The sequence below is a fragment of the Panulirus ornatus genome, chromosome 9, assembly GCF_036320965.1.
Source record: "Panulirus ornatus isolate Po-2019 chromosome 9, ASM3632096v1, whole genome shotgun sequence".
In the NCBI taxonomy this organism is placed as follows: Eukaryota; Metazoa; Arthropoda; class Malacostraca; order Decapoda; family Palinuridae; genus Panulirus; species Panulirus ornatus.
The window spans coordinates 23,403,891-23,420,863 of NC_092232.1; the positions used below are offsets into that span (position 1 = coordinate 23,403,891).

Here is a 16,973-nt window from a genome sequence, read left to right on the forward strand (position 1 = left end):
GTATCCCAGAACTTTCACTCAGTTCTCCATCCACTCTAACGTGCATTTACTCCTCTGTAGAAGGCTTTTACACCATCTAACAGTTTTCCCTCATACCATACCCTGAATATATCCCACAAAGCATTTCACTCAGCTCTGTCATGTGCATTCTCCAGATCCATAAAAGCTGCATACAACTTCTTACCTTTTGCTAAATACTTTTTCAAGCTCATCTTTACTACAAGAATCTGATCCACACATCCCCTGCCTTTCCAAAAAAAACCCTTGCTCTTCACTTATTCTGCATTCAGTCACTTCCATCACTCTGTCATTTAATATTTTTACGTACACTTTTCCTGGTATACTTAACGGACTTATTCCCCTATAATTGCTACATACATCCTTTGCACCTTTTCCTTTGAATAAAGGAATAATAGCTTTCACCCAATCCTCAGGCACAACCTTCTTTTTCCATCCTAAATTACATAGAAGATGCATGCACTCTATCACACTTTGTCTTCTATTTCAACTTGGTTTTTCTTTGTGAAGAGCATGAGATAATTTGGAGGAACTGGATATTGTAAGAATAACTAAGGAAGATTGAAGTGAACTTAAAGTGGTACTGGGGAGACCAAAGCTGAAGTGGTATTGGGGAGAACCAAAGCTGAGGTGGAGAAAGATAATGTGACACATTGATGATCAGTTTCAACGCCAGGTGATACATTTAGTGACTTTTATTTTATAGAATATAACATCATATGGATCATATATCTCTGAGTCTTATTGAATAAAAATGATTATCATTATACCAGATAGTTAGAAGGTTTGTAGGTTTTTTCTCGGTAAAGAATAGCATGTCCCGGAGAAGCATGCAGTTTAGTAGGTAACATGATGAATTAAAGCAAGCAATACTGCTTTGTATTAATTTGTTATGCTCATTGCATTGTCATCTTTTAACTTTTATAATCATTTTGCTTTTATTGTGCACCTACAGATTGGTGAGGCAGTAGGAGGATACTTTGCAAACAGCATTGCTATTATGTCTGATGCTGCTCATTTACTTAGTGATCTCACTTCATTCATCGTATCCTTGGTGGCAATATACCTCTCCATGCAGCCTGCTTCAAAGAAGATGAACTTTGGATACTACAGAGCAGGTGAGTTCTAATTTGTCTTCTCATTTAAGTTGCCTGAAACACGTATGTGCCCATGCCACATGATTATAGCATTTCCCCTTGTACAGTATCTATCTGTATCTATATCTCTGACCCCGTTCCCTCCAAGAGCTCCTCCCATCAAGGGATGGCCACGGCAAAAGAGTCTCCTCTTATCCATGTCCTTACATGTCTCTCTCATATACACCATTCCATGCATTCTTCCTTAATTTCTCTCCCTCCAGTATTCTTCCACCCTGTTTGCCCATGTCACAGGTGGTCTTCCACTCACACCAACCCCTTTAATTGTACTATCATACACTCTGCTTGTAAACTCCCGGTCTTGCATTCTTTTCATGTGCCCAAACCTCCTTTAAGTATTATGTTTCACCCATTCTACCACTCCACAATTCATTCCCTTTGCATTCCATGCCATATCACATCTTTCATACACCCTTTCATTTCTTTCTTCATTCCATCTAGTCACACCATATGCTCTTCTCAAATACACAGGAGGTACTTTGAAGCTGTAGAATGATTGATGTACATTGCCAGATATTGAGCAATCATGGAAGATTATGGCCTTGTTTGTGAAAGAATAAGAAAAGTGCAGATCATTGAGTGCTGTTGCTTGTTAGCTAAAAGGGATTGTTGAGAAAGTCAGACACACAGAGGTTGACAGTTCAGCACTGAAGGATCTAGCTGTAGAATGGCACCAGATTAAAAAGATTAGTAAAGCAGGTGGTCAGTAGACATAAATCATTAATTTCTTTTGGTTTGGAAGACTGTACATCAGATGAGAAAGAAAGGGAAAAGTTGGAGGAAATACTTCTTAAAAGATCACTTTTCAGAATTACATGACCATCTTCTGAAACTCTTGCTTTCTCTGCAGTTGCCAATTGCATTATCATTGAGAAATGAAAGTATAAGAATTGGTGGTTATAATCAAGTTGTAAGGGAGTAACCTGTTACTTGTTACATTTAGCTTGGATTCATCTAGCCATGATGTATTTAGACAAGCTAAGAAACTTAAAGGCAGGATGGAAACATTGAGGTATTCCTCAATGTGATAAAAGGAAGAGAAGGAGAAAGAGAGAGAATACAGTCAGAACAATCATGATGTTACTGATAATGTGTCATTTTAGTTATAAAGAGATATATTGGGGGAATTTGGATTCTCATGGTGGTAAGGAGACATGGAGACAATTTTTAGTGTAGACAGGAAAGTTTACTATACCGGCATGTCTTTGAACATGTTAGGATGAAAAGGACTAACACCATCATTGCTAGATCTTATCTTCACACACACTAGCATGGATATATGGAGACAATTTTTAGTGTAGACAGGAAAGTTTACTATACTGGCATGCCTTTGAACATGTTAGGATGAAAAGGACTAACACCATCATTGCTAGATCTTATCTTCACACACACTAGCATGGATATTGAGAATATTACGTATGGTACAGTGCAGCATTTGGAAAAAATGATCATGTAAATGCTTAAGTTTGACTGTATAGTATATGAGGACAGATGATGCAAGATAAAGAGATATAATTGTGGAAACTACGTAAACATCAAAAATTTCTTTAGGAAAGTAGATTGGGAAATGGAGTTCAGTATCTAGGAACCAGGGCTTTGTAGGAAGATGTTCTGTGAAATTGACAATAAAGATGAATGAACTGAAGTACCTCTAGCCTCATATACTAAAGGGAATAGTAAGGTGGAAGAAAGAATGGCTTACTGAAAAGTGCCAAAAAGCAAATGGAGTCAGCATTTGTAAGGTTTAAAAGAATAAGGAATAAGTATACCAAAATAAGATAGGGGGAAGAAAGAGCCTTTGAAAAGAATGTTGTGGACAAGGCAGGAGAATTTCGAAAACTTTTTTCTGTATATTAATTAGGAGCCAGAGGTCAGTTAAGAAGCAGCAAATTAAGCTAAGGGAATCAAAGGAAAGAACGATATGGGATTATGTAAGAAATTTAAGGAACTACCGTAAACCCCCGATTTAACAGATTTTGGATTTAATGGACTAGGCAAATAATAATACATTAATTAATGATAATTTAAGAAATGAAAAAATCCAAAAATCTCATGCTGCACCATGCACATTTCATATCATACTTGTTTTTGGTAGGGTGTAGTGTACTGGCTTTGTTTCGGTCTCAGTCTGCCTCAAGCTATCTTGCGGTCAGGTTTTATACAGAGAATTGTGACTTTATTTAATAAGGTATGGTTCCCAACTTACATTCAGAAATAACATCCTACTGGCACAACAGGGATGGAAGGCTTTGTAGAATCTACCTCTGAAATCCAAAGGTGCAGTATTCACACCCTTACCATCACAAGGTATTTGCCAGGTATTCACCTTTAAACTAGAGCTAAATTAGTTTAAGCCAAGAGCCAAGCTACATTAGAACTTAGAATTAGAAATTGAGTCAGGGAAGGGTATCATCATGACCATACAGTTGTAATTAATCTGATAGGAGGGGTTTGGATGAAGAGGATTAAGAGAGTTCTACAGTGGAAGCAGAAAAGAATCGGAGAAGAATTAAAGGATGAAATGTTTGGAACCTTAAGGTTAGGGATATTGTAAGCTGTTATAGAGAAACAGAATCAAAAGTTACTGTAACTGGATGAAGAAATGAAGAATCTTAGGAACTAGATCAAAGGTTGTAAAAAGTGTCATCAGATGGGAACAAAAACTTTGGAACTGAGAAATGTAATCAAATAACATCATTTGAAGGGATTTAGAAGTACTGTAACGAGCAAGAAAGGCACAGTGAAAGAAAGGCTTTAATAGAAAAAGGTCAGAAGGATCTTGATTTAATGTTCATTTCTTTGTCTTTCTCCTTCCCACTTGCATTCAGTTCTCAAGCATTCAATCTTTCCTTCTCGCACATATTACTGGGTAACAAGTAACTCATGACTATTTCATAACCAGATTATTTCTGCTTGACAACACTTAAATCACACAGCTCATTCTTCATACCTCTACACTTTCCTGTGGTGAGCACTATGCGCTAGCCCTGCCTTTTATCAAAATGGAAGGAGAAATAGATAGGAGTAGTAGGTACAAACATTTAGGTAGTAGCATCAGGTAAAAACATTAGGTGGAAGTAGTAGGTAATATCATTAACCAGAATTATGTTGAAGTAGTCAGCAGGAACATTAGGTAGGAGCCTCTGCAAACACTGTGCTAGACTTTCCCTCTGCCAGTGGCCTGTTAAGGGTGAGACACTAAAGGCTGAGAAGTCGCACTAGAGTTCACTAGTAATGGAGACTATTTCCATGGCCACCCCCTTGAGGAGGTTCCAGAAGGGAACAAGCGTCAAAGATATAGATAGATAGCGTGATGACAGAGAGAAATAGTATTATTCAACAAGCGAGATATGTGATAAGTGCTGTATGCTAGCACCAGCCCTTCTGGCAAAATCTTTTTGTATGTACTTGCACTGATACACCATTCATTTTCATTCACTTATTCACTCACTCATACTCACTTGCTAGCCTTGCAATCAGGGCAAAATCTCATTGTAGGTAGATACTCTTTCTCTATTTCTCTCACTCTTTCCTAAAAGATTTTATAGATATATCTGTGATAAGAAACATAGGGAATAGGATAGGACCCTTAGCAAAACGAGGACGGGAAACCCTTTGTGGATGATAAAAGCACAGCAACAAGCCTGTTTTTGTTTTTGTTTTTTTATATGCTAGCACCAGCCCTCCTGGTGAAATCTTTTTGTATGTGCTTGCACTCACACACTGACAACATTCATTTTCATTCACTTATTCACTCACTCATACTCACTTGCTAGCCCCGAAATCAGGGCAAAATCTCATTGTAGGTACTTGTAGGTAGGTACTCTTTCTCAATTTCTCTCACTCTTTCTTAAAAGATTTTATAGATATATCTATAATGAGAAACATATAGGGAATAGGATAGGACCCTTAGTAAAACGAGGATGGGAAACCCATTATGGATGATGAAAGCACAGCAACTATCCTTTTTACTCACTAGAAAGCAGTGACATGGATTTTGAGACCGTGATAAATAGCACTCACACTATACCAGAATTCACCATCACAGTTAGATAAATTCTAACACAGATTGATGAATTGAAGACTAATAAAAGTCCAGGCCCTGATTGTTTCTAGCTATGAGTAATTCAAAACGTCAAACACAAAATTGCCAAACAATTAACCTGTATTTTTACTAAATCTCTTCAGGATGGAATAGTCCCGCAGGACTGGAGAGTGGCAGACATCACATGTATTTAAAAAGGAAAGCCAAGAATTGTGTGGATATTATTGTCCTATTAGCCTTATAGCAATTATGTTTAAATTTCTGGAGTTGATTAGTCTGGTAATTACTGTCCTATCAGCCTTACAGCAATTATATGTAAACTTTTGGAGTTGATTTTATTAGAGATAAAATCGTAGCCTACCTGGAGCAACACAGTTTGATCAATTGTACATAGCATGGTTTTAGAGGTGCAGATCATGCCTTACAAACCTCCTTGAATTTTATAAATTATTCAGTACCCATGACAAGACAAAAGCAACAGATATATTTCAGGACTTCCAGAAAGCACTCAATAAAGTCCCCCAGGTAAAATTGATTCATAAAGTCCGGCCCTTGGGAATTACTGTTTGCATGGGTAATTGGATAGAAGCCTGGTTATGTGATAAGAAGCAGTGAGTTGTAATGAAGGCTGAATCATCACCTTGGTCACCCATAACTGTTGGGGTTCCCCAGGGATCCAAACTTGGGCCTATACTTTTCATCATATGTATTAACGACATTGACATTGGGCTGAATAACTTTGTGTCCAAATTTGCATATGATGCAAAGATCAGCAGTGTCATATTAACTGAAGAAGATAGACAAAGATTACAGGAGGATCTAAATGAAATTGTTGAATGGTCTAGAAAATGGCAAATGCCATTTGACATCAATAAATGACAACAAAAAATTTGAGTATGAATGATGGGCCAAAGACAATGGACACACGTAGTGTGAGGGATCTAGGGATCGCTGTCTCCAATAACTTCAGATTCTCCCAGGATTGTAATGAAGCTGCCAGGAATGCAAATAGGATGTTATGATTTATTAACAAACTTTTCATACAAAAGGAAGGATATGATATTGCCACTTAAGTCTAGTTATACCCCACCTCGATTATGCAGTGCAGTTTTGAGCCCCCCTACTTAGGATATTCTTAATTTGGAAGCAGTGCTGTGATGAACAACTAAATTGATTCTTTCCTTGTGTAACAAATTGTATGAGGAGAGATTGTGAGAATTGGACTTGTTTTCCCTAAGCAAGGGGTGTCTCTAAGGCAAATTTATAGAATGTTGTAAGATGCTTAAAGGATTTAGCATGTCGATATAGAAAATTTCATTCTGGTAGCACAAGCACGGTGAATGAGAGGAAATTGCCTAAAACTTAGAGGTCACTGAATTAATCTGGAATGTACAAAATTTTTTTTTACCAATAACATTAATGATGCATGGATTAAGCTCCAAGAAAATGTTCAGAGCAACGTCCTTAATATCTTCAAAATTAGGCTTTATCATCTCTTTGTCACTCTATGGTATTGAATAATTCACTAGATCATTCATCATAACATAGTGATATATCATGCTACCTTCTCAATCACTGATCTGTCCCTGGCCATGATGTGGTTGCATACTAACATTGATTAACTCATGTCACGTGCTTTTAGAGAGTAAGTAAGAATTACTGTATTATTCTTCAACATCAGGAATTATATAGACATGGTAAGTTGAGAGGCTGGAGCTCAAGTTTATCTTTACTATTTTCTCTATTACAGAAAGTGAAGGGATGCATGTAGTTGGCGATGGGATGCATGACAATTCATGTTCATTCTACCTTATGATTTTCATATAAAGATTTCCTTCAAGCTTTTTAATCCTGCAAACTGTTGTTTTTCTACCAGTGTTCCATTCAGCTTGTTGCTCAGGGGAGTGGAGGGAGGGGAGAAAGCTTTTATTTGCTTTTCTTTGAGTGCTTTTAAGGGAACTGCATTTTTTCATCTTATTTTCTAAGTAGTTTTAAGGCCAGACTACCTCATTTGGACCTTGTGTCTGTGTATTTATGTAACTCTGTCTCTCTGTTAGCTTGACTTATGAATGTAATAAAAGTCTCTGAAAGAGTGGTAAAAGGATATTTGTTACAGCATTTAATTAAGAACAGCTGCATTAACTAAGGCCAGCATGGATTTGTCCCTGGAAAAAGTATGTACACCCTATTATTAGCTCCTTACATGACAGAAAGTTCAATGCAAGGATTGAGAATGGACATTAACTTGATTTAGCAGAAGCATTTTATATAGGAAGCCACATAATTTTGCGAGGGAAAGTAGGTTCAAAATAGTATCAAACGGAACGGTTGAGAAAGATGTTCTTACTATGGTGCTACAGGGAATGAATGGTGTTAGCCTTACTGTTCTTTGTAAAATAATATCAGACATCATCAGGGAAGTAAAGAACATTTATGAGCTTTGCTGGGGACACCAGAGTAAGCAAAATGATTGGATTAGCTGTGGATCAAAAGGGAATGCAAAGAGACTTAAAATTATTTACAAATTGATAAAGGTAAAACTGATGTAATATGATTAAAATAACTTTGATGAAGTAAATTGTCAAACTAAGATCGATGACGTGTAATAAAGATCTAGGGGAAAAGTGATTGAAAGTGAAACAAATTTACGTAAAATAAGATATTTGGGTGTCATTATACATGAGAAGTTAATATTCAGATAATATATTGGCAAGATAGCACTGTTGAGTCAAGTAATGACAAGTATGATTTTGAGAACTCTTGAAAATGTTTAAAAGTATACTTATACATAAGAAGCAAAAGTGAATACTGTTGTCTCATATGCTCATCACTGGGAACAAATTAGCAAAACTTAGGAAATAGAACATATGAACTACAGAATCTCTCTCTCTCTCTCTCTCTCTCTCTCTCTCTCTCTCTCTCTCTCTCTCTCTCTCTCTCTCTCTCTCTCTCTCTCTCTCTCGTTCTCTCTCTATTGCACTCGCTCTCTCTCGTTCTCTCTCTCTCTCTCTGTTTGGGAAATTAGCAGTTGTGTAATTTCATTGACTTTTTCTTTGAAAGTTCATCATACTCATACTGATATGTTATTACAGAGGTGTTAGGAGCAGTAATAAGTGTCCTCATCATTTGGGTGATTACTGGCATTTTGGTCTATGCAGCAATTCAGCGAGTTGTCAGCATGGAATTTGAGGTAGAAGCAGACACCATGATTATTGTCTCTGCTCTTGGGGTTGTTATTAACATCATGTAAGTTTCTTAAGAGTAGATACTGTATTATTTTGCTTTTGTGAATAATTTTAAGGATGTACGACTTTCAGCACCTGCATTCAGACTTTGAAGAAATAAATTGGTATTGTTTTACAATATGTCGTCAGATTCCAAAGGCATTTGTGTTTGAACCTCACATAGAGCTTTTAGCTTACTGAGGATAGTTGTTGTCTGTTATTCATAACAGGATGTATCAAATATAATTTTCTGTAGAGTTGCTATTCCATGAACTCATGGGAACAGCATTTTGTCAGTGAAATTGACTGACATTAATGTAATCTTCTTGATGAATTAATTATTAAAGTTGATCAGTATTCTGAATTTTCTGCAAACATATTTTGTTCTTGAAATTTTATAGTGTTATCATACTCTTTCAAATAATTTTAAAGTTTAGATGATCATGAAATAAATAATGACTTCTGCTTTGCAGACTTGGTATTGTCCTTCACATGGGTCATGGGGGACATGGCCATGGGCATGGGGGACTAGGCCATAGTCATGGTCGTGGAGGACATGGCCATGAAGCCTCTGCTGAACGCTCTTCAAATAGCAATAACATTAATGTCAGAGCAGCCTTTATTCATGTAATAGGAGATCTAATACAGAGTATTGGTGTCTTAATAGCTGCATATATCATAAGATTTTATGTAAGTGGTAATAATTTTATTGAACTTTTTATGAATTATATAATCTGATATTGGACCGCAGAAGGTCAATCGATATTGTTAAAAAGTATGAGAGAAGCCTCTTTCTTTTCACCTGTTCTTATTTCTTAGAGCAAGTAAATGGTTCCTCATTAATGTTATAACCATCCTGATAAACTGAAGTCATCAGATGTCTCGAGTATTGCCAATGAGTTCTGATTCTTGAAAGTGGGGAAATCATCAATATTTGAGATACTTTAGGAGGCTTCTGCATACACCATCCTACCATGAACGTGTGAGGAGGTGTATTTAACCTTTTTACAACAGGTTTAGGTGTTACAGACTCTGCCTGTTTGAGAGTATACCGTAAGTGAAAGTTTACTTTTAATGAGGCTATATCACTTGATTTAGTCTCGTTAAAGAACTTTGCACATCAATGCTTCCCTTTTATTGGAAGTTGTGCATCCTTTTGCTGAAGGAGCAAGGACTCTTTCTTAGAAATTGGTTCTGGTGTAATTACAAATAAGATAAATTGCAGGTTGATTCCTTAGACTACACCCTGAAAATGAAGTAAGTCTTCAGTCATAAATTAGTAGAGTTATGCACAAGAAAGTAGTAGTTGGTAGGCAGCCAATAATCAGGGAGGTATATAACCGGTACTCCCAGCTTTGTTATCAGGAGGATTAGTGACGGCTTCATAGTGAACCAGCATTAAATGGTCCTCGAATTGCACTCTTTTGACCCAGGTAGCTGTCATTTCTTTATACCTCACCTCACTTGGGCTGCTAGCATTCTGTCCACAAACATAAAATCCCTCTTTGTTACACCTAACACATGACAGCACATAACTCACACCACCCCTTTACCTAACTCTACATTTTTCTGTAGCGAGTGCTATGCACTAACCCTGCCTTTTGGTAAAATAATAGGAGCTATAGAAAGGTCTGTGGAGTCCAGATGTGGATAGGGAGCTGTGGTTTCGGTGCATTATGCATGACATCTGGAAACTGTGCAAACAAATGTGGCCTTTTTTGCCTGTTTTCCAAGTGCTACCTAGCTGAAGTGGGGGATAGCGATGCTGTTTCCTGTGGGGCGGGGTAGCGCCGTGAATGGATGAAGATAAGCAATTATGAATATGTATGAATATTATTATTATCATACTTTGTCGCTGTCTCACGCGTTAGCGAGGTAGCACAAGGAAACGGACTAAAGAATGGCCCAACCCACCCACATACACATGTATATACAAACACGTCAAGACACGCACATGTACATACCTATACATTTCAATGTATACATATATATACATACACAGACATATACATATATACACATGCACATAATTTGTACTGTTTACCCTTATTCATTTCTGTCACCACCCCACTATACATGAAATGACAACCCCCTCCCCCCGCATGTTTGCGAGGTAGTGCTAGGAAAAGACAACAAAAGCCACATTCGTTCACACTCAGTCTCTAGCTGTCATGTATAATGCACCGAAACCACACCTCCCTTTCCACATCCAGGCCCCACAAAATTTTCCATGGTTTACCCCTGACACTTCACATGCCCTGGTTCAATCCATTGACAGCATGTCGACCTCGGTATACCACATTGTTCCAATTCACTCCATTCCTTGCACGCCTTTTACCCTCCTTCATGTTCAGGCCCCGATCACTCAAAATCCCCTTCACTCCATCTTTCTACCTCCAATTTGGTCTCCCACTTCTCCTCGTTCCCTCCACCACTGATACATAAGTCCTCTTTGTCAATCTTTCCTCACTCATTCTCTCCATGTGAACAGACCATTTCAATACACCCTCTTCTGCTCTCTCAACCACACTCTTTTTATTGCCACACATCTCTCTTACCCTTTCATTACGTACTCGATCAAACCACCTCACACCACATATTGTCCTCAAACATCTCATTTCCATCACATCCACCCTCCTCTGCACAACCCTACCTGTAGCCCATGCCTCACAACCATATAACTGTTGGAATCACTATTCCTTCAAACATACCCATTTTTGCTTTCCGAGATAACGTTCTCGCCATAAACACATTCTTCAGTGCTTACATAACCTGACTGTGTTGTTGACTGGTATGCATCTTCACCTGTCATGCATATTCATTGTTCTCCCCATTCGATACATTTGAAGGCAAGTGTATCTCTTTATCACTTCAGTCATTCAGCAGTCTTTGTATTTTCCAAGTGGTCAGTGTACACACTACCTGAGAGATCAAGATGTGCATCTCCCATGATGATATTAGGGTTACTGAGAAGTGCTATTTTTCTCATGCCTGCCAGATGGAAAAGACCTATAAGCTAGTAATATTTCAGAGAATTTGCTGTTTATAAAAACGTTTGGAAAACTGAAATATCACGCTTTGTTGGATGCCATTGAATAGAAAACATAATATAATGACTACCTCTGTTTGAGGGCTGATACAGACTGAAAGTATTTAGATGCAGTCAGTGGACTGAACAAGGCATGGGGTAAACCATGGAAAGGTATGTGGGGCTAGGATGTGGATAGGGAGCTGTGGTTTCGATGCATTACACATGACAGCTAGAGACTGAGTGTGAATGAATGTGGCCTTTTTTTTTCTGTCTCCTGGTGCTACCTTGCTGATGCGGGAAATGGCAGTCAAGTATGATATACAAATAAAATAAATATTCAAATATATATTTATGAGGATCACATTGCATTGCATAAGACTGCTGGTGATAGAAGTGTAATATATTTGTATAAGCTTTTCTTTCTCTTTCTCTTTACAGCCACAGTATAAGGTAGCTGATCCCATCTGCACTTTTGTATTCTCCATTCTGGTGATAATAACAACGGTGCCAATCTTAAAAGATTTAGGGACTGTGTTGATGGAAGGAATGCCACCTGGAATTGACTATGCATCAGTGTGTTCTGACCTTACAGCATTACCTGGAGTGAAAATGGTTCACTCGCTACACGTCTGGGCTCTTACACTTGATAAAAATGCATGTGCTGTGCATTTAGCTATTGGTGAGTATGTTAATGTCATGTTAGAGAGTGGGGATGGTGGATGTCATTAGAAAGAAAAGAATGTTCTTTAGCTGGAGAGAAATGGATGATATTGAGCTAGATACTTTAGTCTTATCTCTGGTTTCAGTACATGATCCCTGACAGCTGCAGAGAAGCAGTTGTGTATGGAGAAAAATTATTGTTTTGTGAAAGATTGAGGGATGTAAATTCAAACTTGATAAATAATGTATTGGGGAGAAAAGTGCTTTCACTTTCATTGAAAGACATGAAATGGTGGTTGACTGTAAACATTTTAGTTTTAGGGTGAAGATGAATTGGTTAAATATGGTTGCCTTTGATACGTACACACCGTATTATGATATGGAAAAGGAGATTGAGAATGTCCTTTAGGAGGGAGTGTCCTAAGAAGTTCTTAAGGAGTAGATGCACTGTTGGAACTTGTATTGATGGTTGATCTGAGTGAATAGAAATGTGACAGGAATATGAATCATCACATAAGTCTGTCTATCTATATCTCTGACACCCATCTGTCTGGGAACCTCTTCAAGGAGGTGGCCTCAGCATAAAAGTATCCATAACTGGTGACCTCCAGTTCTGTTTTGTAGCCTTTAGTGCCTCACCCGTGATAGGCCACTGGTAGAGGGGAACTCTAGTGCGGTGTTTTCAGAGGCTTCTTCCTAAAGTTCCCTCTGACTACTTCTACTTTTGTCTATCAGTGTTCCAAAACTACTACTAATACTTAATGCTCCTGCTAATGTCCTTACCAACTGCTTTTACCTAATGTTTCTACCTAATGCTTCTGCCTAATGTTCTTACCTACTACTTGTCTATTGCTCCAACCATTTTGCCAGTAGGCGGGGGGTAGCAACGCTGTTTCCTGTGGGGCAGGGTAGCGCTGGGAATGGATGAAGGCAAGTAAGTATGACTATGTAGATGTGTATATATGTATATGTCTGTTTATGTGTATATGTTGATATGTATGTATATGTGTGTGTATGGGTGTTTATGTATATGTTTATATGATTGGATGGGGAAACAAGTATGAATATGTTATTATTATTATTATTATTATTATCATTATTATTATTATTATTATTATTATTATACTTTGTCGCTGTCTTCCGCGTTAGCAAGGTAGTGCAAGGAAACAGACGAAAGAATGGCCCAACCCACCCACATACACATGTATAACCGCACATATACATACCTATACATTTCAGCGTATACAAACATATACATACACAGACATATACGTATATACACAAGTACATATACTTGCTGCCTTCATCCATTCCTGTCGCCATCCCCCCCTCCCCCTGCGCACTTGTGAGGTAGTGCTAGGAAAAGACAACAAAGGCCACATTCATTCACACCCAGTCTATAGCTGTCATGTGTAATGCATCAAAACCATACCTCCCTCTCCACATCCAGGCCTCACAAAACTTTCCATGGTTTACCCCAGACGCGTCACATGCCCTGGTTCAATCCATTGACAGCATGTCAACCCCAGTATACCACGTCGTTCCAATTCACCCTATTCCTTGCATGCATTTCACCCTCCTGTATGTTCAGGCCCCAGTCGTTCAAAATCTTTTTCACTCCATCCTTTCACCTAAAATTTGGTCTACCAATTCTCCTCATTCCCACCGCTTCTGACATATATCCTCTTTGTCAATCTTTCTTCATTCATTCTTACCATGTGACCAAACCATTTCAAAACACCCTCTTCTTCTCTCTCAACCACACTCTTTTTATTACCACACATCTCTCCAGCCCTTTCATTACGTACTCGATCAGACCACCTCACACCACATATTGTCCTTGAACATTTCATTTCCACCACATTCACCCTCCTCTGCACAACCCTGAATATAGCCCATACCTTGCAATCATATAACATTTTTGGAACCACTATTTTTGCTGTCCGAGATAACGTTCTCGCCTTCCCACATTCTTCAACGCTCTCAGAACCTTTGCCCCCTCCCCCACCTTGTGACTCACTTCCGCTTTCATGGTTCCATCCGCTGCTAAATCCACTCCCAAATATCTAAAATACTTCACTTCCTCCAATTTTTCTCCATTCAAACTTACCTCCCAATTGACTTGTCCCTCAACCCTTCTGAACCTAATAACCTTGATCTTATTCACATTTACTCTCAGCTTTCTTCTTTCACACACTTTACCAAACTCAGTCACCAGCTTCTCAAGTTTCTCACTCAAATCAGCCACCAGCGCTGTATCATCAGTGAACAACAACTGACTCACTTCCCAAGCCCTCGCATCCAAAACGGACTGCATACTCGCCCCTCTCTCCAAAACTCTTGCATTCACCTCCCTAACAACCCCATCCATAAACAAATTAAACAACCATGGAGACATCACGCACCCCTGCTGCAAACCAACATTCACTGGGAATCAATCACTTTCCTTTCTTCCTACTCATGCACATGCCTTACATCCTTGATAAAATCTTTTCAGTACTTGCAAATTACCTCTCACACCATATACTCTTAATACCTTCCACAAAGCATCTCTGGCAACTCTATCATATGCCTTTCCAGATGCATAAATGCTACATACAAATCCATCTGTTTTTCTAAGTATTTCTCCCACATTCTTCAAAGCAAACACCTGATCCACTCATCCTCTACCACTAATTATACCTCACTGCTCTTCCCCAGTCTGATGCTCTCTACATGCCATCACTCTCTCAATCAATACCCTCCCATATAATTTCCCAGGAATACTCAACAGACTTATACCTCTGTAATTTGAACATTCACCTTTATCCCCTTTGCAATGGCACTATGCATGCATTCCGCCAATCCTCAGGCACTTCACCATGAACCATACTTACATTGAATATCCTCACCAACCAGGCAACAACAGTCACCCACTTTTTTAATAAATTCCACTGCAATACCATCCAAACCCGCCATCTTGCTGGCTTTCATCTTCTGCAAAGCTTTCACTAACTCTTCTCTGTTTACCAAACCATTCTCCCTTACCCTCTCACTTCACACACCACCTTGACCAAACACTCTATATTTGCCAGTCTGTCATCAAACACATTCAACAAACCTTCAAAATACTCACTCCTTTCTTCACCACTACTTGTTATTACCTCCCCATTAGCCCCCTTCACCAATTTTCCCATTTGTTCTCTTGTCGTACGCACTTTATTTACCTTCTTTCCAAACATCTTTCTGTTCTCCCTATAATTTAACAATATTCTCTCACCCCATCTCTCATTTGCCCTCTTTTTCACCTTTTGCATCTTTCCCATTGACCTCCTACCTCTTTTTTTTATACATCTCCAGTCATTTGCACTATTTCCCTGCAAAACTCGTCCAAATGCCTCTTTCTTCTCTTTCACTAACAATCTTACTTCTTCATCCCACCTTTAACTACCTTTTCTAATCTGTCCACCTCCCACCTTTGCCATGCCACAGGCATCTTTTGTGTAAGCCAATACTGCATCCCTAAATACATCCCATTCCTTCCCCACTCCCCCTTATGTCATTTGCTCTCACCTTTTTCCATTCTGCACTCAATCTCCCCTGGTACTTCCTCACACTAGTATCCTTTCCAAGCTCACTTACTTTCACCACTCTCTTCACCCCAATATTCTCTCTTCTTTTCTGAAAACCTCTACAAATCTTCACCTTCGCTTCCACAGGATAACAATCAGACATCCCTCCAGTTGCCCCTCTCAGCACATTAACATCCAAAAGTCTCTCTTTCACACATCTATCAATTAAGACGTAATCCAATAACGCTCTCTGGTCATCTAATTACATACATATACTTATGTATATTTCTTTTTAAACCAGGTATTCCCAATCACCAGTCCTAACACACAAATCTACAAGCTCTTCACCATTTCCATTTGCAACACTGAACATCCCATTTACACCAGTTATTCCCTCAACTGCCACATTACTCACCTTTGCATTCAAATCACCCATCACCATAACCCGGTCTCGTGTATCAAAGCTGCTAACACACTTGCTCAGCTGCTCCCAAAACACTTGCCTCTCATGATCTTTCTTCTCATGCCCAGGCACTTAGGCACCAATAATCACTCATCTCTCCATCTACTTTCAGTTTTATCCGTATCAATCTAGAGTTTGCTTTCTTACACTCTATCACACACTTCCACAACTCTTACTTCAGGAGTAGTGCTACTCCTTCCTTTGCTATTGTCCTCTCACCAACCCCAGACTTTACCCCCAAGACATTCCCAAACCACTTTACCCTTGAGCTTTGCTTCACTCAGAGCCAAAACATCCAGGTTCCTTTTATCTCTCCTTTTATCGAGGTTGTAAGGCATATATATGAGTAGGAAGAGAGGAAAGTGGTTGGTTCCCAGTGAATGTCGGTTTGCGGTATGGATGCATGATGTCCCCATGGTTGTTTAATTTGTTTATGGATGGGGTCGTTAGGAATGTGAATGCAAGGGTTTAGGAGAAAGGGGCAAGTATGCGGTCTGTTGTGGATGAGAGGGCTTGGGAAGTGAGTCAGTTGTTCGCTGATGATACAGCACTGGTGGCTGATTCAGGTGAGAAACTGCAGAAGCTGTGTAAAAGAAGAAAGCTGAGAGTAAATGTGAATAAGAGCAAGGTTATTGGGTCCAGTAGGGTTGAGGGACAAATCAATTGGAAGGTAAGTTGGAATGGAGAAAAACTGGAGGAAGTGAAGTGTTCTAGATATTTGGGAGTGGATTTTGCAGCTAATGGAACCATGGAAGCGGAAGTGAGTTACAGGGTGTGGGAGGGGGCGAAGGTTCTGGGAGCGATGAAGAGTGTGTGGAAGGCGA

General features: G+C 38.9%; 1 protein-coding gene across 4 annotated transcripts in view; it reads left to right on the forward strand.

The window, feature by feature from the left end:
• Positions 1-16,973, forward strand: part of LOC139750274 (proton-coupled zinc antiporter SLC30A2-like) — a 177,516-nt gene that overhangs the window by 150,938 nt on the left and 9,605 nt on the right. For all 4 annotated transcript variants that reach the window (XM_071664859.1, XM_071664861.1, XM_071664860.1 and 1 more), the window contains 4 exons: positions 974-1,136; positions 8,313-8,466; positions 8,918-9,134; positions 11,914-12,154. In XM_071664859.1, coding sequence (XP_071520960.1) covers positions 974-1,136; positions 8,313-8,466; positions 8,918-9,134; positions 11,914-12,154 — 775 coding nt within the window. The remainder of the gene's footprint in view (positions 1-973; positions 1,137-8,312; positions 8,467-8,917; positions 9,135-11,913; positions 12,155-16,973) is intronic.